General features: G+C 43.5%; 1 protein-coding gene and 1 non-coding gene across 3 annotated transcripts in view; both read left to right on the top strand.

Moving 5' to 3' along the window:
- The window catches only part of adamts17 (ADAM metallopeptidase with thrombospondin type 1 motif, 17), a 142,577-nt gene that overhangs the window by 58,123 nt on the left and 59,951 nt on the right, over positions 1-24,503 (top strand). For both annotated transcript variants that reach the window (XM_034680807.1, XM_034680808.1), the window contains exon 8: positions 18,119-18,224. In XM_034680807.1, the coding sequence (XP_034536698.1) occupies positions 18,119-18,224 (106 nt within the window). The remainder of the gene's footprint in view (positions 1-18,118; positions 18,225-24,503) is intronic.
- trnad-guc lies at positions 17,615-17,686 on the top strand. Its single transcript has one exon. It is a non-coding gene; the product is annotated as a tRNA-Asp (tRNA).

Below are 24,503 nucleotides of genomic sequence, written 5' to 3'. Positions count from 1 at the left end.
GAAGAACGAGACTCAACAGACCCAAGGAGAGAGGGGAGAAATGTCTGTGCTAATTGGAGAACAGGAAAAATCCCAAGTTACCTGGTGGTGCAGGTGTATAAAGTTTGAGCCCATGAACCCAGAGAGCTCCTATTGTCAGGAGTGGGTACTTCTAGACCTTTCTGAATCAGAGGATACCAGCGGCTTACATATGACAGCACTCTGCATCACTCACCATCCAGAGTTCTCTGCCTCACTGAAAGTCGCTGTTTTACCAAGCAGCAATCTCCGGCCGCAAGAATTGAAGCCCATGCGGAAGTGTTCAAAATTGCAGTTTCGGGTTTCCCCTTGAGGCTGGCTCCTGAAGTACCAGAAACCACATACACACCAATTCAATAAAGCCGATCTTTACAGCAGAAATAAACATGTTTACAGTCGGGTAACGCAACAGTTTCAGAAATATTAAGATTATGAGTTTTACATTATGAGAGTCACAGCTGAGTTGATTGACAGGTGGGAACACTGTAGCTGTTGGCGAGGAGGCTTAAAGCCCGCCTCTTTACCTCACACTAACTCAGTTAGCTAACAGTTAGGTTGAGTTCAACATTTCCAATATGGCTCCCGCCAACGATTAGCTTTAAAACAGCGCTTCAGAAACAGATGGGTGACGTCACAGATACTACTTCCATTTATTATACAGTCTCACTGTTTTTTTGTATTATTGCGTAATAGGGGTGAGCCCGACTAAGGATTTGCTTAGTGGAATCTGATTCATCAGATTTTGCCCATAGTGGATGAATAGTGGAATGTTTGTTGTTTTTCCTTATTGACCCAAAGTCTGCATGATGGTGACCGCATGACAATATTACACATAACCATTTACAATTAAGAGACTCATAGCTTAAAGTAAAAGGGACAACAGAATATTATAATCATAAAACTTAGATTTTTTAAATCTATATTGCAAAAACAACGAGGTGATGAAGGAGAGAAAACTCAAATAAGGCCACCATCCGTTAAACATGGAACAACGCTCCACTATAGAATAAGGAATCAGGAGATATTTAAACAGTGTTCACACAGAGGAGAGCAGCACTGTGGAGGGTAGTTTGTCCAACTTAAGACTAAACATTTGTATAATGTTCAAAATCCAACCTGAACCAGCTAAAGGGTTTTTAAATCTCTTAACAGAACCTTTTAAAACAGTCTTTCATCACGTCTTTGTCCGCTTGAGTCTTTTCAAATTGTACGTGAGGAAAACCATCGTGTGTACGGGCAGAAGTGCGCTCCTTGCTTTGTTGACTGTAAATCCTGTCTTTGAGAATATCCTCTCTGATGGTGTGGAGGTGGATGGGATGCTGTGGATTGTTTTTGAGGCTTCAGACAGCTTTGGGTATCCCTCCTCGTTCTTTTGGCCCCGTATAGTTTTTGTGTGGTCCGGTAATCCTTGATCTCACAGCCCTCTTCATGAAGCTGCTCCTCATCTTCATCACTAGTTTTTAGGATCAACTGAAGTTTTATTTCCTGACATTTTGAGCTGCCATGAACGTAGAAAGATTTAAAGACCAGCTGAGGTACGTCTGCTCCACAGGTCCCCGCTAAATGGGAGAGTCCACCTTTAATTACCAGGGGAGATTTAATTACCACTTTAAGGAGATTTAACACTTCAAGAGCTGCTCTCAGAATTACATTAAATAAGTCTATATTTATATCAAAATAGGATATAAGACACTATTTTTTACGTGAAACAGGAAAATAATGTAAAATAATGTAAAATTAGACATTGAGCACCCCCATGGTTTGAATGGAATGATCCACGTTTCATATGCAAATATTCCACTATGAGATTGGCAGTCGACTAAGGCTCGTTAGAACGAATCGTCCAATATTGGACTATTTGGGGTCACCCCTATTGCGTAATGACACAACCCATGGTCCTCACCATATGTTTACCTTATCAAAACACACTGTGCTAGCTGCTGAAGGAAAGACTGAGCTTAGATCACAAACTCTACACACATCACTGTGTTAGCACCACAGTGTTGAGATCATTTGAAGCACCACACTCTGAACACGATGGTGCTAACACAGTGGTGCTTCAAATGATCTCAATCTGAGATGCAAAAATAATCTAAATCCAGATACATAAATGACTTGTACATCATAAACCCAAACAGCTCATCAGTGCTCTGCAGGCCAAAATAATGCAGAAGTGAAAGGGTTTTCTGAGGGCAAACCAAAGGGCTGAAAATGTCCAAATGGAGGTTGATGCAGAGGTTGATAGCATATCAAGCATATATTTTTGTTCTCTGGCCAGTTTCTCAACAAAGGAGTCGAGCTGTATGGAGTTTTTGTTTTTCTGTGAAATAACAGTTGATAGAAGCAGCTGCAGACAAGCAGCACACCTGTTGTGTTGGGGTAAAGTTCCTGTGCTGGTCCAAGGAGTGAGAGAGTGATGTTACCACTGTTTCTGATTTCAGAGTTCTGTCTTTGTTGAGATTCTTGTTGTGATGTCAGACTCCTCGTTTCTTCTCTTTTTAGTCCTGTGTGATTTCTGTGTGCGCACATGGCCCTGCAGTCTAATGCCTTTATATGGGCACTGGAGAAACATCTACCTGCTAATAGGAACAAGTATATGACATGACATTCATCAATATAAGAACACAGGTCCAAACAATTCTACAGTAGGAGCACTGCCATAAATCTGACTTGGACTTTTTGTAACACTTCTCTGAAGAATAAATTCTATGTGTGTGCGTGTGTTTTTAATGAAGCTGTTTGTGAATGAGGCCCACTTGGAGTTGTTACGATGCTGGCAGTGTGGAGAAGGCTGAGTATAAATAAGACTCCCATTAGAGTCATTATGGATCATTTGATTCTGTGGGACCATCATTTACTAAAAGAACATCATGCTGCTTTCAAGAAGACTTGAAACTAGAGACTGAGTCCTTAAACTCATTAGGAAAATGTTTATTGAAGCTGTACTCACACTGGCATCAAACTCCCAGAAGTCTCCAGGTGTGAATGCAAACAGCTTAAATTTACAAACCCTGAAGAGCGACATTTAAAACCATCCAGGGTTGAAGACAGAGAGTCATGTGTGCACAGTCGTCTGTTCACACGTAGCACTGATCTAAATGTGGAAACTAGCAAAGTGTAGGTCTCTATTGCTTTGTCAGCCATGCATCTTGTTCCTACACTATAGCTTGCAGCCTGCTTCTGATGCCATGCCTGCCTCTCAAGACCCACCCGAGGGCAGAGCTCCGGAAAAGTTCTACAAAATTCCAGGAAAGCATATGTGAAAGCATGTTGAGGGTATACATTCAGTAAGAAGACTTCATAGACTTCTGCAGAATCAACTGATATGCAACATCCCCCATATGTGTCCTGCACAATTTACTGGCAACTAAAGTGTGGCTCAAGTTTCTGTTTGTGGACACATCACATCTTGTTTCTCAAGTCAAAGTTTAATCAAAACTACCAGCTTAGCCTAACCTGAACCAACTGTTCCTGTTGTTTAAAGCTAACAGCACGTGAGATACAGGATGTGCATCCAAAGCTTGAATTCAAAACCATCCACTGAGCTGTGTAATAACATCACATTTCCTGGGTGAATTTATCATGGCAGCAAAAATGCATCCTCACAAAGCTGTGTGGCAGAAGAAGTCAGTGTAATAAAACATACTTACTCAGACCAGGCTGCCAAAGCATGTTCCTTCTGCTACATGAATGCTTTCTGCCTCTGCAGCCTCTCCATGTCTATATTATGTAATGCTGGAAGTCTTCCACCTAACATTGTGATTTATGCCCTTGGAAGTCAAAGAATTGGCCTCGGTCCAAAAGAGTCAAAGTAGTTTTCTTCTTTGCTTGTTTCCCCATCTGACCACATGAACTGGGAGTGTGGTTTGTTTTGGCTCGGTTTATTAAATGATATTTCCCAGAAGGCAGAAACATTCCCTGAATAATAAATGACATTCCTTGAATAATGAATGACATAGAGAGAGAATGAAAGTAGTAAACAAAGATGAAGTCTGCACTGACTTAGTGCGAGTCAGGCCCTGTAACACACAGCCGTCAGAGCTCCTCAGAGAGCAGTTACACCTCAAAAGTCTTTGTCATAGGGAATACACCTTTGAACAGAGTCCAGCAAGTCTGCAGATCTACTTACCAAGAGGAATTCCCCTTCTTGAAACATCAGGGAGGAGTGTGACTGTTTCACTTGAAGCCAGCACCGCAGGCTCAGGAAGGGCCCCCTGTATGGCGTTTCATTAGTCTCCTCTGCACATAAAAAAAGGAGTGTGTGAGCATGAAAGCATCCTGAGGAAGTGCCATATCTGCACTGTGTGCAATGATACATTATCCTAAACACAGGGAGCACTTTTTATTTCTGCCATGGTCTATCATTGATTCCTTACTGTAGTAATACTGCTGAGATCCAATGGATTTAACTTTCTCTAAGCAATGATGAAGATGAAGATGAACTTATGTATATAAGATACATATGTTAGCTAACAGGCTGAAAGATCTGTCCTTTCCTGGTATAACACTCGCCCTGGTTCTGTTTCATTTGCAGAGAGAGAAATCACAAGTGAAAGGAATATCAGTTACCTGTCTTCATCTGCAATATTCAGCCCGCTGACGAGCTGTGTGTTGGGGGGAGATGGGATGCTCTGCTCAGACCAACAGCGCTTAGCTAACAGCCAGATGGATCAGAATTTGATGGGACACACCCATACTCCCTTCTTAACTAACTCCTGACTTTGACATCATGTATACATTTTTACCAGCCATCCATTCATCCATCCATTTTCTTCAGTGTATCTGGGGCTGGTTTGCAGTGGCAGCAAGCTTATCAAGCTGACCTATGTCCATCTCCCTTGCAACATGTTCATCTTGGAGCAGGGAGGTTCTGATGCCAGGTCACATATTTCTCCCAGCAAGCTCTGGGTCTATGGGGTCTCTTCCCAGTCACACTTGCCTGGGAAACCTCCGGTAGTAGATGTCCATGAACTACCTGCACTTAGTGGCCAGTATCTCTACTGAGCTTGCTCCGGATGTTTAAGCTTCTTACCCTATCTTTGAGCCTGAACACTGCGTACCTGCAGAGGCTGTATTTATATCATTCCTTTGGTCACTACCTAAAGCTCTCCACCATAGGTGGGAGTTGGAACATTGATCGATGGGTAAATCAAGAGCGTTCTCTTTCCAATCAGCTCCAAAACTGATCAGTACAACACCTGCGCTACTGCTGATGGTGCACCAGCCCGTCTGTCAATGTCTTGGGCAAGACACTTAAACCCGGGCCGCTCACGATGGCCACTACGGTGAAGAGTCAACGCAGAAGTACAAACCAGGCAGTATACACTCTTCAATTTACATTACACAACTTAAAGACTCAACAAACTGATAAACTGGAAGATGGTGTCCAGAGCCGACGCTTGAGGTATACTTGAGGTATATTTAGATGAATCTGGCAACTGACTAAGCTGCTGTGTATGACAAGTTTGGGGTCTGGGGTGAAAAGGCATGTCTACTTAAAGCTGACGAGAGCACAGATCTGGATGAGTGAAATGTAAAACTGAGAGCTGTATTCCAGCGCTATCCAGTCATGTGTTTTTTCTTCGACAGCAGAATCTCCAAGTTTATTTGGTTTGATTGATGTATCAAGCAGCAGGTCCTGCAGGGTCATGGAGTCTTACCCTACATAGAACTACTTCCCACACATTATCACTTATTATCAGCACAGCTATGAGGTAATGGAAGGGGATCCAGACAGAGGCAGCGCTGTGTGTTGTGAGGCTCTGCAGCACCTCCTTTCATTGCCTGGCCCTGCTCAGCTCTCTCCTACCATAATACTCTCAACCTGCTAATCGTCCTGCACAATGAGAACACTCCTGCTCTTTGTTTGAGCAGGCCCAAAGTGTGTGACCTACTTTGAGCCTCAACTATAATCACAGCACTCATAAAAGGTCCTGCTTCAAAAGCTCTGCCACCCACATTTCCCCTCCCTGCTTCTCCTCTCCAGGCCATCTCAAGCTCCTTCAAAATAAAAGGCAACCACTAAAAACATAACTCTGCAAGCATCCCAGTTATTCACCAGAAGGTGAGGATATATCACTTTGTAGTCAGCTAAACTATCGTTGCTTTGATTTTAGCAAAGATTAGGAAATGATCATGGTCTTTGTTGAGAATTGAAAGATGGAGGGACATGTTTTAACCTTTTTAGATGAACAGAGTTGCCTCTTAATAAGGGAACATTATGCTTCTTATCACCTGGTGCTCTGTAGTTATGTGATGTTGCAGTTGCTTTGTATTATCAGGAGTCATGTTGGTGAGATGGAGGACCCTGATGCCTCACAACAAGATGGAAGTGTCACTGGGATCATTGCGATTGATTTTCTGTCTCTGTGTGTCAGCCCTGTGACCGACTGGCAACCTGTCCAGCTGAACCCTGCATCGCACTCCTTGTCACCTGGGGTTGGTGTCAGCTGTCCTTTGAATAGGAATGTAACGAACACATTAGGGATGATTCAAGTCAGTGAGATAGATAAGGAATACTATTACCCTTTTTTAAACAACAGAGGACGCTTTCATCTTTTGGCTTCTCTTGTTAGACATCACAATGTCTCCTTGTGCAGGCATAGTGGCTGCAGGTACATTAAGTCTGCTAATATTATTTTCACACTTTGAATAATAATCAGGGGATAGATTGATCTGGAGCTGTCTGCCTCACATACCTGCCTCAATACAGGCAGTGACATCATGTATGATGCTCCAAAATGAGCTGGTAAGTAGAAACGTACTTTATTAATCCCCAGGGGGAAATTCAATTTTTTCACTCGTGTTGTTTTTTCGGTCAGTTTTTTGGTATACATACATACAATCATGCACACACACATGCAGTGGACATGCACTTTGGGAGAGATGTCAGAGTGAGGATACTGCTATCAACTAGCGCACCCCGAGCAGTTGGGGGTTCTGTGCCTTGCTCAAGGGCACCTCGGCAGTGCCCAGGCAAGTGAACTAGCACCTCTCCAGCCACCAGTCCACTTGCCAAACTTCGTCCATACTGGGACTCGAACTGGTGACCCCTCGGTTCCCAAGCCAAGTCCCTATGGACTGAGCTACTGCCGCCCCCAAGTAATGTACCTCTCCATCCAGCTCATCGTCTGTGCGCCGTTAAGATGACAGTGCACAGTAAAGCTCTGTGTAGCAGAGAGTGGCGATGCTAACAGCTTTGTGGATGCAAAACAAGAGCAAACTGCACAAGCTGCAAAATTTTCTGGACTTTTTTACACTTGAACATAATTTGTGCAATATGCTTTGTGGAGTGGACCTTTTAAATGGAGCAGAAGGCAAATGATGTACAGTTCTTTGTGCAATTAGCAGATGCAATCCGTTCTTAGTGAAATCAACCTTGACTGTTCTTACCCAGAAAAAAGGAAAATAAATTGTCTAGGATTGTAGTCTCTGTACCTGGGGCAAACTGCTAGGCCATAAAAATGGTGTGTGAATCAATCATTGAACACGCTCTCCTGCATGTTCCCTCATGTGTAAATCAAGACACTGCTAAGATTGCTTCAATCATGTGATCAAAAAATGTTGAGTTCTCACATGGGCAGAACGATGGAGGTCTAAAATAAGAAGACAAAGCAGAGCGGGAACAGAAGCAGAGCTAGTGGTGGGTGGGACCGGGCTCCAGTAATATTTGTAGCAGTATCCCTTCCTGTGTTTGCTTAACTAGAGCAGATATGTAACTGGAAGATTAGGGCTGGATGGGATGTTGACGTTGAACACGGCCAGGCTGGAGACTGTGGGTTGACTTTGTGGTGGAGCTGCAGCCTGGTGGGAGGTGACAACACACAGACACAGTGTTGTTTCGGTGAGGGGGGGATTCTATTGATGGGAGCTCACCATCATTTACTCCAGGGACAGTTTCAGACTGGATGATGATGATGTTAATGATCTCTGCTGATGTGGATGGCCTCTCCCATCACACATGCAGCTCTCCAATGTGTTGCGCTGCATGCTGAAAGCAAACAGTTCTCACCTCAGTAATCTATAATTCATTCATCTTCAGGCTCATAATGAGAGATGTGCATCTCTCCTTTACCAGATGAGCTAATCCAACTCTTAGTATACAGGCTCTGATGTGATTTAGGGACAGGCCGTACACTGAACTGTTGAAAAACACTGAGACTGCGACTTTTCTCTTCTCTCTGCAATGTAAAAAAACCTTCAGATTAATACACTGTGTTTAAAGTACAGATATAAAGTGGATATCCAAATCATACTATTAAATATATGGTTCTGTAAAGGCTGATTTATACTTCTTTGTGGAATCTATGGCGTAGCCTATGACAGACGTCTGCATAGCTCACGCACATACGCAGAGGTCTACACATGTAGCTGACGCGCACCTCCTCCAAAATGTAACTACGCATAGAATCGACGCAGACCGCAAGCCCTGTGATTGGTCCCCTCGGTGCCATTGTGTTTCCCGCATTTACAGCACTTCCGGGATCCCCGCTCATCATCCGTGTATTTCATCTCCTCCTCTCTATTCTTCATGTAATCATGTCTGTATGATAAACAGCAACATGTATCAGCTGTAGATTAACAGAACACGCTCTGAATCTCTGTGGAAAAGGAAACAGAGATCGTAGCGGGACCGGAAGCAGGCGACCGGCTATCAGAGAGGCCGCACTGCCCTCAGGCGTTTTGGAGGAGAATTGCTGCGTGACACGGACACATCGACACACAAGTATGTGGTGCTTAGGTCCGCGTCAACCACTGCTGCGTAGGGGCAACGCAGAAGCATAAACCAGCCTTAAGTCTTATGTCTGCTTTCAAATCCAAACTCTTGGCTGATAGTCCAGCCCACTGACAGCAGCCCTGAAAACTAGATGGAGAGGTGGAGACACCTGACAGAGCAACACATTTCTTCATAAACGTAATATACGCCATCATCCTACTCATGTCATTGAGGACAGTGGTCTGGGGACATGCTGTATGAAAATCAGCCAATCACCACCATCAAGAGTCTAGCTCTTACAGAAAAGTCTTGTTTTTTCAGGTGTTAACCAGTACTGTCAGCATCAAGGGATCGCCCTTACCTTTGTAGGCAGAGCTGAGCAGCCTGTTTCTCATTGCATTTCTTACGCCCCTTTGCCCCTCAGAACAGAGTTACCCAACCAAGTAGGACACCTCTTCAGGACCCTAATGTGTCATAAGCACATCAGCACTTACATAACCAGCACCAGGATAATGTACAGCTGATAGTTGGAATTCGCTGCATAAATTGGCCTCTCAGTGGTCAGTTCTTCATGTGTTCAGGTGAGGAGGTGCACTAAAGTGATGTCACACAGACTTTCATTGTAGATAAGAAAACAATAAAACTGAGCAACAAAAAGTGACTGCACGATGCATTTCAGGTCATATGATTGAAATAAAGCACATGTGCACATTGTGATATAAGAATCAGCACTCAATCAGTCAGTAAGATTCAACCACCAGTTATATCATATTTGATTTTACTTATGAGAAGTGTGGTTTCCAAATAACCTGAGCAGATTGTTTCTGTTGAACATAATAATAATAATATAATGTAATAACTTTATTTATACAGCACCGCTAAAAACAAATGTTTACAAAGTGCTTTGACAAACAAAGCGTGGTTCAGATTACAAAGAAAACATTTAGACAGCGAGGAGGAATTTTAACCAAGCGGCAACCTCCGGTCTCAAAAAATGAAGCCCATGTGGAAGTGTTAAAAACTGCAATACATGGAGAATCCACTTGAGGCTGGCTGCAGAAACACCAGAAACCACATAGATATGAATGGGAAAAAGACAATATTTGCAGCATTAATAAACATGTTTACAGCCTGGTTCAAAAAACGGCTTGGCTCTACAACGCTAATCTCTCTATCGGCACACACTGTACGGGGGGTGAATTTTTTTCTAACGTGACGGTTCAGAAGATATTAAGATTACCAGTTTTACCCATATAAGGACATGACTGACTTGACTCCCGGTCGGGATCACATAGCTATTGGCTAAGAGACTCACACTACGTCACACTCTGCCTGGTTGAGTTCCGCATTTCCAATATGGCTGCTGCCGTCGATTTGCTTCAAAACAGCTCTCAGGAACAGATGGGTGACATCACGGATACTACGTCCATTATTTATACAGTCTATGGTTTTAACAATGCAAAACAAAATGCAACGCAAGAAGAATACACGTAAATTAAACAGAATGAAGTGGTGAGACAATAGACCAGTAAATCATTGTTGAGAGGTTTTTCAAGGGTCAATAGATAATATAAATAAATAAATAAATAAATAAATAGATAAAAATGGATAAGTTGATAAAAGCATTAAAAGGACAGTAAAAGAGGTTTTCAGAATAAGAGGACGACATAACATCGGGAAAAATTAAAGAAAGTGAAAAGGATAAATTAGGAACATTAAAATAGTTAAAATTATAATAATAAATTAAACAATAAATAATCATATAAAATGATCAAATAGATAGATAGATAGATAGATAGATCTTTATTTGTCCTTAATAAGGAGATTTGTTGCCACCGTCTGTACAAGAATACATGTATGAACACAATAACCATAAACATCCACCCAGCCTCACAGCAATGGTGCCCCACATCCCACAAATATACACACCAGACACATATGCACACACTGGGCACATATAAAACACACCGAACACATATGAACACACTGGGCACATATATGCACACCGGACACATATGAACACACTGGACACATATAAACACACCGGACACATATAAACACACTGGACACATATAAACACACCGGACACATATGAACACACTGGACACATATAAACACACCGGACACATATGAACACACTGGACACATATGAACACACCGGACACATATGAACACACTGGACACATATGAACACACCGGACACATATGAACACACTGGACACATATGAACACACCGGACACATATAAAACACACCGAACACATATGAACACACTGGACACATATAAACACACCGGACACATATAAACACACCGGACACATATAAACACACTGGACACATATAAACACACCGGACACATATAAACACACCGGACACATTACAGTGGCATTCTGTTTAGCAGTGCTATGGCCGATGGGACGAAGCTTCTGCCAAACCGGGCTCGCCTACAGTAAGGGGATCTGTATCTGCGACCGGAGGGGAGTAGTGTGAAGACCGAGTAGAGGGGGTGTTGGGGGTCCAGTGTTATAGTCCGTGCTCTGCGTCTGATGGCTCTGTTGTTGAGGTCAGACAGGTTGGGTGTGGGGAGGCGGATGATTTTGGTGGCAGTGTTTGTGGTGTGTATGAGTTTGTTTTTGTTGGAGACAGTTAGCATGTTGTAGTAGCAGGGGGAACAGTAGAGGAGAATGGGTTGGATGATGCTTTGGTACAGTAACAGTAGAAGGTGGGGGGCGACAGAAAGTGCTTTGAGTTTGCGGATGGCAGAGAGTCTTTGTTGGCAGCGTTTGTGAATGTCAGTGGTGTGTTGATCAAAATAAAATTTTGACTTTAGCTTTAGACCTCCTCAAAGTCGAGGAGCTCTGACGGAGAAAGGATTTGAGCCTCGACTTTGGAACAACCAAAAATGCTCCACCTGAGAATCTAAGGCTGCAAGATTTATAATTTATTAGCATTTCTGCAATGTACCTCGGGGCGAGACCCAGGCGAGCTTCAAAAGTGGTCAGTGAAATCTTAAAATCTATTCTAAAACGCAGAGGAAGCCAGTGGAGAGAAGCGAGGACAGGAGTGATGTGATATCATCTGTTAAAACCAGTTAGAACATAGTCGAGGCTATCTTCATGGTTCCATATTTGAGCTCTAGGTAACTGTACATTAGGGGTGAGTATTGCCAAGAACCTCACGATGTGATAGTATCACAATACAATATATCACGATATATCACAATATATCACAATATATATTCTACACAGTTAACTAAGAAATAATAGGGATAGTGTAAATGTACATCACACAATATTACTCAAAATGTAGTCAAAACTATTTGATTGAAAACAACTTTTCCACTTAAATGTTTTTGAAATACTGAAGTTGTATTTTAGTTCCAACTCGGCTAAAATTAGATTTTTTATTATTACAAAAATATCGATATTAAGAGTTTGAATATCAATATCATATTGGAGGTCAAAGAATGTATTTAGTTTAGTTTAGTTTAGAAAACTTTAATGCCCTCCATGAGTTAATTTGTGGTACAGCACAGCTTTAAAAAATATATTGCTGTGACCTATATTGGTGTATCGATATTTTTTCACACCCCTACTGTACATTCAATCCAAGGTGTTGATGGTCAGCCTAAAAAATAATAAAACACAGACACTAAACTTGACTTTGAAAATCTGCAGAAAGTCTAGTCTTGTTTGCAGTCTTGCCAGCAGAAAAGTTGCACTCTAAGTTTCTAATGATCACAAAGTGAGCCGGCAAGAACACACAACAGAGACAACACTTGTTATGCAGGGTAGAGGAGAGCTCATGTGTTGTAAGGTTGTCCCATGTAAAGTGTGTATGTGTGCAGAGTGTGTGTTTAAAGGAGAGGGAGGCCAGTGTGACATAAAAGCCACTGGGGTCAGTTTACGGTGAACAAGTATTTGCAAGTGTTTTATGTGCATATTTGTGCGTGTGTGTGTGTGTGTGTGTGTGTGTGTGTGTGTGTGTGTGTGTGTGTGTGTGTCTCGTTCAGGCTGACTCAGGCCTGTGCTGTCATCACTTGGAGCTCTGACTGTCCAGGATTCAGCAGCTCTATGGAAAGCCCTTCATGTTGTAACGGCTAATTAGCTCAGCATAAATGGCCGGCCCGCGCTGCTAGCAGGCCGCACAGCGCTGTGAGTGCAGGGGCCTGATGAGGCTTAATGGCTCTTTTGAGGCTGTCTGGCTGGATGTGCTGCCAGCTCTGTGAGCCAGCACATCTCTGTTTGATCAGCCAGCTAGCCCCTAACACCGGGTCAACACCCCGCACTGATAACGCAGCGCTGTGGATCGCAGCTCTTTGTGCGGGGGCTTTAGTCTCAGAAGTGCTGGCTTCAACGGATCTTTGATGCTGCAGAAAATCTCAGGCATGCTCTGACCTCACTGTCCAGCTTTGTTTTATTCATGCGGGCTTTGTACGGCTGGTGCGGGCATCCAGTGTCATGTAAAGAGAATCTGAACAGCTAATGAGGAGGACCAAACATAGCAGGTCGCTGATTTGGTTAATGCTGCTCACTCTGAGCTGTGTGTGCACAGTTGTATTCTTCTCCTAGCACTGTGACAAAAACACAGACATGGGTCTGTCTGCTTGTGACACCAAGATTTGGTGAAAGGTTACTAAAAGTGTAGATACTGTTTTGATACTTTTAGATATCATGTGCTTAAGAACCACATTTTCTAAATGAAACCAGTTTCATCCAGCCTTTTCAGCTCTATCAGATTAAAAGGTGTCAGGTCTTTCTTTGGGTCTGTTGACTTATTCTGTACTCTCTGTAAACTGAAAACAACACAAATGTTAATGTTTATGTTGCCATGCCATCGCAGCATTGTATTACCCATATCAAGTTTTACTCACATTTAATCAGGTTGCAAAATTCTGGTGTTGTGACACTTCTGGCAGAGTTTGGGCAGTGGAGAGGGAGTGAAGTGTGCTAGGGCTTGAAGTGGAGGTGAGCCAAAGCAGGGTTTAAACGACTAATAAAAACACCTATCTCTGCGCAGCCGCTCGTCCTGTCAGTCTTCTTCTTCTAATGTTAGATTTGTATGCCTGTTGGTATCCATGATGTTGCATTATTGCCACCCTCAGTGTTTAACATCTTAAGGCTGATTTAGACTTCTGCGTCGCCCCTAAGCAACAGGAGCTGACGCGGACATGAGCACCACATACTTCCGTCCGTGTCGCGCAGCAATTCTCCTCCGAAACGTTTGAGGGCAGTGTGGTCTCTCTGATAGCCGGTCGCCTGCTTCCGGATGCAGGGGTACGGGATCTACACGGACCCCGACGTAGGCTACGCCGTCGATTCGAGACGCAGAAGTACAAATCAGCCTTAAGTTTCATTGAAAGCCATATTTTTAGTTTAGAAATGTATTGGACCACCACATATCTCCTGATTTAGACTTGAGGGGGGATGCATTTGGGTAATTGCACACCTTTTATTTAGGAAATGTAGGGGAGTAACAGTAAAAGTTGATGAAAAACACAGACATGTGTCATCTGAATTTAAGGCAAACACTTAAAGGTGACATATCACGCTCTTTTCATCCAAATATATTGGTCTAAGAGGTCCCAAAACATGTCTTTAAAGTTTATGCTCAAAAAAACACTTTGAAATCAGATTTTGGCATGCCTGAAAAGTCCTCTTCTGCATTCCTCATCAGAACACTCTGTTTTCCCTCTGACCACGCCCCCTCCGGAAGTGGATGTGCCTCGGCTCTCCAGCACGTTGATCTAATGTTTACATGTTGGCTGAATATACACGGCTGCTCAGAGATCGCGTTACTTCAACCCTCTGAATCTGATGCTGATGGAGAGGCGCCTGTAGCAGGACCTTTCTGAACGATTGGTCATAGATTTAGTGTTTCTTGTTGTTTTATTTATCAATATGTAGACGTGTGTCTTGGTACACAGCTACGAACATGTAGCTATGTGGCTATGCTAACTAGCGCTAGCACTTATCCATGATAAATAAAAATCATCCACTAGATCTTCAAATCTGCAGACGTGGGGAGTAAAACCGACCTCTACCAGAAAGGGAGCAGGACCTTTTATGAAGGATTGGTCACAGATTCTGTGTTTCTTGTCGTTTTATTTGTCAGTATGTCGACGTGTGTCTTGGTACACAGCTACAGCTACAGCTACAGCTACAGCTACAGCTACAGCTATGAACATATAGCTATGTGGCTATGCTAATTAGCGCTAGCACTTATCCATGACATATAAAAATCATCCACTAGATCTTCAAATCTGCAGACGTGGGGAGTAAAACCGACCTTTGTGTTTATTAAGACAGCCTACAACTAGCATGCCTCCCTCCTAAGCTCCTTGTTAGCACACATTTGTGCAGGTAATGAAAAACGGGGGAGGGATTCAGTAATATTTTATACAGTCTATGGGCTGAACAAGCTCCGAGCTCTGACTCCGTGACAGACCGGATATTGTTGTTACGTAACAAAAACACTGAAGTCTGAAACGGCTGGTTTCACACACATTTACAGAAAGGTGTAGAAATCAGAACAGGGGCAGAATGGATTTTTTTCATTCTCGGGGGGTTTGTAGACATGCCAGGGAAACATATTTCAGGTAGAGAACCATTAAAAAGTCCATTTTGCATGATATGTCACCTTTAAGGTTTATGCTCAAAAAAACACTTTGAAATCAGATTTTGGTCTGCCTGAAAAACCCTCTTCTTCAGACCTCCACAGAACGGTCTGTTTTCTCTCTGACCACGCCCCCTCAGGAAGTGGATGTGGCCTTGGCTCTACAGCACGTTGATCTAATGTTTACATGTTGGCTGAATATACACACTGCTTACAGGCCGCGCTACTTCAACCCTCTGAATCTGATCCAGAATCTGATCCTGACGGAGAGGCGCCTGCAGCAGGACCTTTCTGAAGGATTGGTCACAGATTTAGTGTTTCTTGTTGTTTTATTTATCAGTATGTAGACGTGTGTCTTGGTACACAGCTACGAACATGTAGCTATGTGGCTATGCTAACTAGCGCTAGCACTTATCCATGATAAATAAAAATCATCCACTAGATCTTCAAATCTGCAGACGTGGGGAGTAAAATCGACCTTTGTGTTTATTAAGACAGCCTACAACTAGCATGCCTCCCTCCTAAGCTCCTTGTTAGCAAACCTGTGCAGGGAATGAAAAACAGAGGAGGGGTTGAGTTGTATTTTATATAGTCTATGGGCTGAACAAGCTCCGAGCTCTGACTCCGTGACAGACCGGATATTGTTGTGACGTAACAAAAACACTGAAGTCTGAAACGGCTGGTTTCACACACATTTACAGAAAGGTGGAGAAATCAGAACAGGGGCAGAATGGATTTTTTTCATTCTCGGGGGGTTTGTAGACATGCCAGGGACACATATTTCAGGTAGAGAACCATTTAAAAGTCGATTTTGCATGATATGTCACCTTTAAGTTTCATTGAAAGACATATTTTTAGCTTCGAAATGTATTGGACCACCACATATCTCCTGATTTAGACTTGAGGGGGGATGCATTTGGGTAATTACACACCTTTTATTTAGGAAATGTAGGGGAGTAACAGTAAAAGTTGATGAAAAACACAGACATGTGTCATCTGAATTTAAGGCAAACACTTAATTGGTGACATATCACGCTCTTTTCATCAATATATATTGGTCTAAGAGGTCCCCAAAACATTTCTTTAAAGTTTATGCTCAAAAAAACACTTTGAAATCAGATTTTGGCATGCCTGAAGAACCCTCTTCTTCAGTCCTCCGCAGAACGGTCTGTTTTCCCTCTGACCACGCCCCCTCAGGAAGTGGATGTGCCTCAGCTCTCCAGCACGTTGATCTAATGTTTACATGTTGGCTGAATATACACACTGCTTACAGACCCGCGTTACTTCAACCCTCTGAATCTGATCCTGAATCTGATCCTGACGGAGAGGCGCCTGCAGCAGGACCTTTCTGAAGGATTGGTCACAGATTTAGTGTTTCTTGTTGTTTTATTTATCAGTATGTAGACGTGTGTCTTGGTACACAGCTACGAACATGTAGCTATGTGGCTATGCTAACTAGCGCTAGCACTTATCCATGATAAATAAAAATTATCCACTAGATCTTCAAATCTGCAGACGTGGGGAGTAAAACCGACCTTTGTGTTTATTAAGACAGCCTACAACAAGCATGCCTCCCTCCTAAGCTCCTTGTTAGCACACATGTGTGCAGGTAATGAAAAACAGAGGAGGGATTCAGTATTATTTTATACAGTCTATGGGCTGAACAAGCTCCGAGCTCTGACTTCGTTACAGACCGGATATTGTTGTTACGTAACAAAAACACTGAAGTCTGAAACGGCTGGTTTCACACACATTTACAGAAAGGTGGAGAAATCAGAACAGGGGCAGAATGGATTCTTTTCATTTTCGGGGGGTTTGTAGACATGCCAGGGAAACATATTTCAGGTAGAGAACCATTAAAAAGTCGATTTTGCATGATATGTCACCTTTAAAGTTTCATTGAAAGACATATTTTTAGCTTTGAAATGTATTGGACCACCACATATCTCCTGATTTAGACTTGAGGGGGGATGCATTTGGGTAATTGCACACCTTTTATTTAGGAAATGTAGGGGAGTAACAGTAAAAGTTGATGAAAAACACAGACATGTGTCATCTGAATTTAAGGCAAACACTTAATTGGTGAATGAGCAGGTGGTAGAGCTCAAAATGTGAATGCATGTTGAGGCTAACAATAAAAAGTCACCTTCTGTTATACTGTGTTTCTATGGAGCGGTCAGAGGTTTGGAAGGGGCTGTGTTATAAAGGGTCAGTGGGTTGCTGTCACCCACCTGTGTTCCCTGAGAATATCACCCAGCATGCCCCATCCTCGTTAGTATAGTGGACAGTATCTCCGCCTGTCACGCGGAAGACCGGGGTTCGATTCCCCGACGGGGAGACTTATTGGGGCGGCAGTAGCTCAGTCCATAGGGACTTGGCTTGGGAACCGAAGGGTCGCCGGATCAAGTCCCAGCATGGACGTAGTTTGGCAAGTGGACTGGTGGCTGGAGAGGTGCTGGTTCACCTGCCTGGGCACTGCCGAGGTGCCCTTGAGAAAGGCACCGAACCCCTAACTGCTCGGGGTGCGCTGGTTGACGGCAGTATCTTCACTCTGACATCTCTCCCTAAGCATGTTCACTGCATGTGTGTGCATTTGTATGTATATACCAAAAAACTGTATGTGTAGCATGTCCAAAATAGCATGAGTGAAAAAATTTAATTTCCCCCCTGGGGATCAATAAAGTACCTTTCTCATCACCTGTTCATGTCCAACCCTGAAAACACACTTGTTCTCTTATTCCTAAAGCTCTGTCATTTTTCTGTGTTGCAGGTATTGCTTATCTGGGCGGAGCCTGCAGTGCAAAGAGGAAGTGTGTGTTAGCTGAGGACAATGGACTCAACCTGGCCTTCACCATCGCTCACGAGCTGGGACACAAGTAGGTTTCACTCCGTGCTGTGTCATGTGATTAAACGGATGCTCAACAACAAAGCAGCTCTGGTTTAAAGAAAGAGAACAACCATGGAACACGGCAGCTACCTCCTACATGTACTTCCTTACATGCAGTCACAGTAAGCTATCTGCTTTGGCACTGACAGGGGTCAAAGTCGAATCCAGTAAAGACCTTGTTCATCTCCTTACTTCCACAGTTCAAACAGACCGGCTCTCACGCAGAGATCCCTGGAGGTTTGTTTTTCAGAGAGTGTCATGTGAGGGTTAATGTAGAGTGAATGAGTGGTTGTGCAAATTAGAATCCCTTCAGGGTTAGACAAGACCACTGTGTAACCGCCTGCTCATTATACATCACCACGCTCATTACCCAGCTACCAACTAAAGACGCAAACAAGCTGACACTAAATGTAGATTTAAAGATGATTTATTTGAACAGCTTAAATAAGAGTCCCTCTGATTCCACGCTCGGTAACGCTTCCCTTGCAGCAGATCCTTATCAGACTCCTCGCAGGATGAATTAACATCAACTGAACATTTAAATTCACTGTCAAGTTCAAACCCGACCCTGCTTATTCATCATAATCCACTTTAAAGTGAACATTTAAGACGAGGTGAACAGGACTGTTGTAGGAACATTTATGTTGACGTTTCTGTCCTCATTCAGCTCTCTCGCCTCAGAGCTTTGACGTTGACACACCTTTAATCAGAAATGAGGCAAAAGTCACAACTTTGAACACTGTTGCTGTCATCACTACCTCTTAAGTGACTTTGTAGAGATCAGCAGCTTAGAGAAGCTCTCGCCAGCTTTAGATTGCAGGACAAGATGTTGCGCTCCACTTTCCCCTTACAGAGATGGTTGGGGTCCTCAGGCTGCTCTCACATCTGTGCCTACATACTCAAGGCTTTTGCGTACTCGGGGCCTGATTCATGAAAGGATTGTGCAGCTTTTGCACCGACAAAATCTGTGCAAACCAGCCAAAAATACATTGACACACGCAGAAAAATCGAGTCAACAGGCAGAAAATCAAACCTGTTCGGACAAAAATATTGACGGAGGAAGGTTTTGCAGTCATGAGATCGTATTTGTTTTTAACATGCATTAATTTTGGACAACATAAGCTGACTCAGTGTGCAGAGGTCTTGACCCTTGTGGGTCTATGTTCCATTTCAGTGGATGAACAGAAACAGACTTTAGACAACAAACACTGCCATCATGAAAGTGTAATATGCTGCCTGCAACAGATTCATGTTTATGTCAAGTCAAGTCAGCATTATTTATTTTGCACATTTTAAAACAACCCGTGTTGGTCAAAGTGCTTTACAAGGTAAAAAGTAAAAGTACATGAAGACAACAATAAACAACACAACATATCAGGATATTAATGTCCTCCTCACGAGGAGAAGGCCAAAGAGAAGTAAGTAAGTAAATTTTATTTAGTATAGCACCTTTCACAGAATAAAATCACAAAGTGCTTCACAGGAAAATATCCAACACATTAAAAGAAACAGACAATAGCATAAATAGAACATTAGTCTGAACACAGTGAGTCGAAGGCCTGTTTAAATAAATGTGTCTTCACAAGTTTTTTAAAGGCGACAACAGATATAGCAGAACGGACATTTACAGGAAGAGCGTTCCACAATGTCGGTGCCACAACTTCAAAAGCACGGTCACCTTTTGTTCTTAAGCGCGCTCGAGGGACAACCAGCAAGCCCTGGTCAGAAGACCTGAGTGGCCTACTGGTAAGGTAGGGGTGGAGCAGGTCGACGATGTATTCAGGAGCCTGACCATGCAGAGCTCTATACACGAAAACGAGAACTTTAAAATGAATCCTAAATTTAACTGGAAGCCAATGTAGGGAAGCTAGAATCGGAGTGATGTGGGTTGTCCAGCTGGACTTGGTCAACAGCCTTGCAGCAGCGTTCTGGACTAATTGAAGACGATGGAGGGACGAAGAGATGGGTCTTCAACAAAGATTTAAAACATTCATCAGTGGGAGCCGATCATAATTGGAGTGGCAAGCCATTCCAGAGCTTGGGGGCCGCTGCTGCAAAGACTCGGTCCCCCTGGGTTTTAAGACCAGTTTTAGGCACATCCAGGAGCAGCTGGTTTGTTGACCTCAGTGCTTGAGCTGGGTTGTGAACATAAAGGATATCGGCCAAGTAGGATGGTGCCAATCCATTTCGGGCCTTGAATGTTAAAAATGCAATTTTAAATCAATCCTGTGACGGACTGGGAGCCAGTGGAGAGCACACAGCACAGGTGTGATGTGCTCCCTCTTTTTCCTGCCAGTCAGGAGGCGAGCAGCAACGTTTACAGAGAGCTGCAGGCGCTGAATAGACGACACGTCTAAACCCACATACAAGGAATTACAATAATCAAGCCTGGAAGTAATAAAGGCATGGACCACTCTCTCTAAGTCTTTGGGAGGGAGATAGGCTTTTACCTTAGCTATAAGTCTCAGCTGGAAGAAGCTGGACTTAACAACAGAAGAGATTTGTTTTTCAAATTTAAAGGCACTGTTGAAATAAACACCAAGGTTCTTTACAGAGGAGGGATTATTTGCTTGGAGAGGGCTGAGAGTGCTCCCATCAAACTGTTGGGGCTGTCCAAACACAATGACCTCAGTCTTTTTCTCATTTAGGTGCAGAAAGTTTAGGCTCAGCTATAACTTGACGTCGTTCAAACAGTTGAACAAGGATCCGTTCCTTTTTAAGCTCAACGGCAAATACATTTGTACATCCATCCATCCATCTTCTTCCGCTTATCCGGGTCCGGGTCGCGGGGGCAGCAGTCTCAGCAGGGAAGCCCAGACACTCCTCTCCCCGGCCACTTCCACCAGCTCTTCTGGGAGGATACCGAGGCGCTCCCAGGCCAGCTGAGAGACATAGTCTCGCCAGCGTGTCCTGGGCCTTCCCCGTGGCCTCCTCCCAGTCGGACATGCCCGAAACACCTCCCCAGGGAGACGCCCGGGAGGCATCCTAACCAGATGCCCGAACCACCTCATCTGGCTCCTCTCGATCCGGAGGAGCAGCGGCTCTACTTTGAGCCTCTCCCGGATGTCTGAGCACCTGACCCTATCTCTAATGCTGAGCCCAGCCACCCTGCGGAGAAAGCTCATTTCTGCCGCTTGTATTCGCGATCTCGTTCTTTCGGTCACTACCCACAGCTCGTGACCATAGGTGAGGGTCGGAACGTAGATTGACCGGTAAATTGAGAGCTTTGCCTTCTGGCTCAGCTCTCTCTTCACCACGACAGACCGGTACAGCGCCCGCATCACTGCAGACGCCGCCCCGATCCGTCTGTCAATCTCCCGCTCCCTTTTCCCCTCACTCGTGAACAAGACCCCAAGATACTTGAACTCCTCTGCCTGGGGCAAAGACATACATCATCAGCAAAACAATGAAATGAGACGCCATATTTCTGGAAAATAGATCCCAGGGGCAGCATATAGAGAGAACAGGATAGGGCCCAAAACAGACCCCTGAGGAACACCACAAGGAAGAGGGGCTGTCTCAGAGAAAAAATCTCCCAGATGGACAGAGAAACTTCTGATGTGGACCCTTGCGCTGACTTTGTATGTAACCATATATGGTATATAATGTTTAGCATGACACTTGAAATTGACTGAAATGTTGAACAATCAACAATAAAATGGTTTGAAGCTCCCCTCACTTTGGGCTAGAATAAAAGGGCCCCTGTTCATCTCTATTCCCTTTAACCACTTTGCATTCATGTCCTCTAGTTGTGCTCCATTAAACATTTAAACTCTTTCACATTGCTTCATGTTATGTAATGATTTAAGTGGACTCTAGAAGTAGATTGAGATACTTACAATCTGGAAATGAGACCAGTTGTTTATTTTTCCCTGTGCTCTGTATTGTCTGTATTTTGAAGAGTGCATTCTGCATATAAAGCTCTCATTGACAGCCCAGTCACACATTTACCTGAGAATCATGATGAAGTGTGTGAAGCAGCTCTGACTCTGCACGTTCCCTCAGGATGCAGCACACTTTTCACTGAGCGCTCTCTGCTCCAGGTCTGGGGCCAGAAAAGGTACCAGGCTGGCACACACTGATTCTGATGCTGCCAGTGTGCACGTTATGGAATCAGTGTTACACACACTGGTACACACACACACACTGGTACACACACACACACTAAAAGGAGTGATTGTGTTGTGTGTGTTTTAACAAGCTGAGGTGGTCATATAAACGGTGAGCTCAGGCTGGCATGCTGTCCCAGTTTTAATGGGACCATGTTTCACAGCCACAGCACAGCAGATTATGAAAACCATGATACACATATATACACATTTATGCAGGCTGGATGTATGCACACAAAGTTTTATCAGTGTTTACCAACGCACAACCTGCGTGGGGTTATTAAATCCACTAGGGTGCAGATTAAAGAGAGGAAAATCCAATGTTTAGTGATAATGTAGCTTATAAAACGAAGGAGTAAAGACATGTTTGAAGTGAAGTTAGCTCCGGTTTTCATGGATGCTCTGCTAGATAATTTGTGTCATGACACCATACTCTTCATGTTTGTTGTGAGTTTTTGTAGATCCTGATGTCATGAAGCTAACATGATACAGGCATGATACTCTCTGTCATATTCACAGTAACAAACACACAGGAACGCCATGTGCCACTCTTTACTACTCTAATCGTGCTACTCCACTGAAATCTAATGTCCGCCTTGGGATGAGGACTTTACAACAGAGCTTCTAGCTGAGGGCTTATGTTAGTTATCTTTTCAATGAACCCGCAAGAGGCTTGATGTGAATTTTCTCACAAGATGACAAGATTTACAACAAACTGAGTGCATTCTCTGCTGCATACATCACATAAAAAACACCTTCCCCAATGAAACGCACACACTGATGATCACAGGTAACCACTGTTTGAGACTGATCACAGGTAATAAAAACTCAGTATGTTTTGAGGTGATTTGTTGAGAAAGCTTATGTCCTAAAACCATTTTTTTGAGAACCTACCTGATGGGCTACTCACGCTGTGTGTGGTCAGTTCCCATTTTTAGTCAGTGTGTGGACTAGGGTTGCCCCCTTGGATTTATGAAAAAAAGAGACACTAGACCAATTGTTTGGGGCGGAGGGCTCGGCCACTATAACCAGACTGTTCAGACTGACCAAATGAACATCAAATTCAGACACAGGACACTGGTAAGCTCTGCCGCTGCAATCTTGTCTTCTTCTGGTGAACCTTTTCGGTCATAAAAGTTTTAATGGCTGCCTGTTTTTGTTTGTTTGATTCCACAGCTTGATGCTTTTTTGTTTTTGCGTGGATTTCCAATGTGTTTTTCACTTCATATTTTATGGAGATTTTTGCAAGAGACAAAAACGTATGTGGCTAAAAAGTTGTCTCCCTGGGTCGACCATACCCATTCACACTCTGACAGTGTCACTCAGTCAGGATTGTAACTAGTATATGGTTTATTCAAAATCTGACAGTGTCACCCAGTCAGGATTGTAACTAGTATATGGTTTATTCACACTCTGACAGTGTCGTCCAGTCAGGATTGTAACTAGTATATGGTTTATTCACACTCTGACAGTGTCGTCCAGTCAGGATTGTAACTAGTATATGGTTTATTCACACTCTGACAGTGTCACCCAGTCAGGATTGTAACTAGTATATGGTTTATTCACACTCTGACAGTGTCACCCAGTCAGGATTGTAACTAGTATATGGTTTATTCACACTCTGACAGTGTCACCCAGTCAGGATTGTAACTAGTATATGGTTTATTCACACTCTGACAGTGTCGTCCAGTCAGGATTGTAACTAGTATGTTTTTTTTTCATGCTGGTGTCTTGCATGTATTTGCTCCATCTCCTTCCTCGTCAGTCGTCTCTCCTCCCATTTCAAATGGAGACGCCAAAAGTTGGTGAAAAGAAGACCTTAGCGTGGAGTACGTCGGTCAATTCAGCTTGCTGTCTCTCTTCGGTCAAGTTTCCCTCCCTGCTTGAGCCGATTTGAGTGCTAAGGCGCGAGCGTGTGACATACGCATAGACGGGAAGAAAACTGGGACAATTTTAAATGTCTGCAGAAGCACGGGGGACCTCTCTGGACTACAGAACGAAGGAAATCAAATGAGGTTTTTGTATTTTCCCCCAAAAAATGGGACAAATTGTGTCCCTGGAGAGATTTGTATTTTCCCGGGAAAAAAGAAAACAATTCTGGAAATTAAAGGGACGGGTGGCAAGTCTAGTGGGGACCTTCGATTTACAAAACGCTTCAG

Source organism: Notolabrus celidotus, chromosome 3 (assembly GCF_009762535.1).
Source record: "Notolabrus celidotus isolate fNotCel1 chromosome 3, fNotCel1.pri, whole genome shotgun sequence".
NCBI classification, from domain to species: domain Eukaryota; kingdom Metazoa; phylum Chordata; class Actinopteri; order Labriformes; family Labridae; genus Notolabrus; species Notolabrus celidotus.
This window is presented reverse-complemented; position numbering and strand designations above follow the sequence as displayed.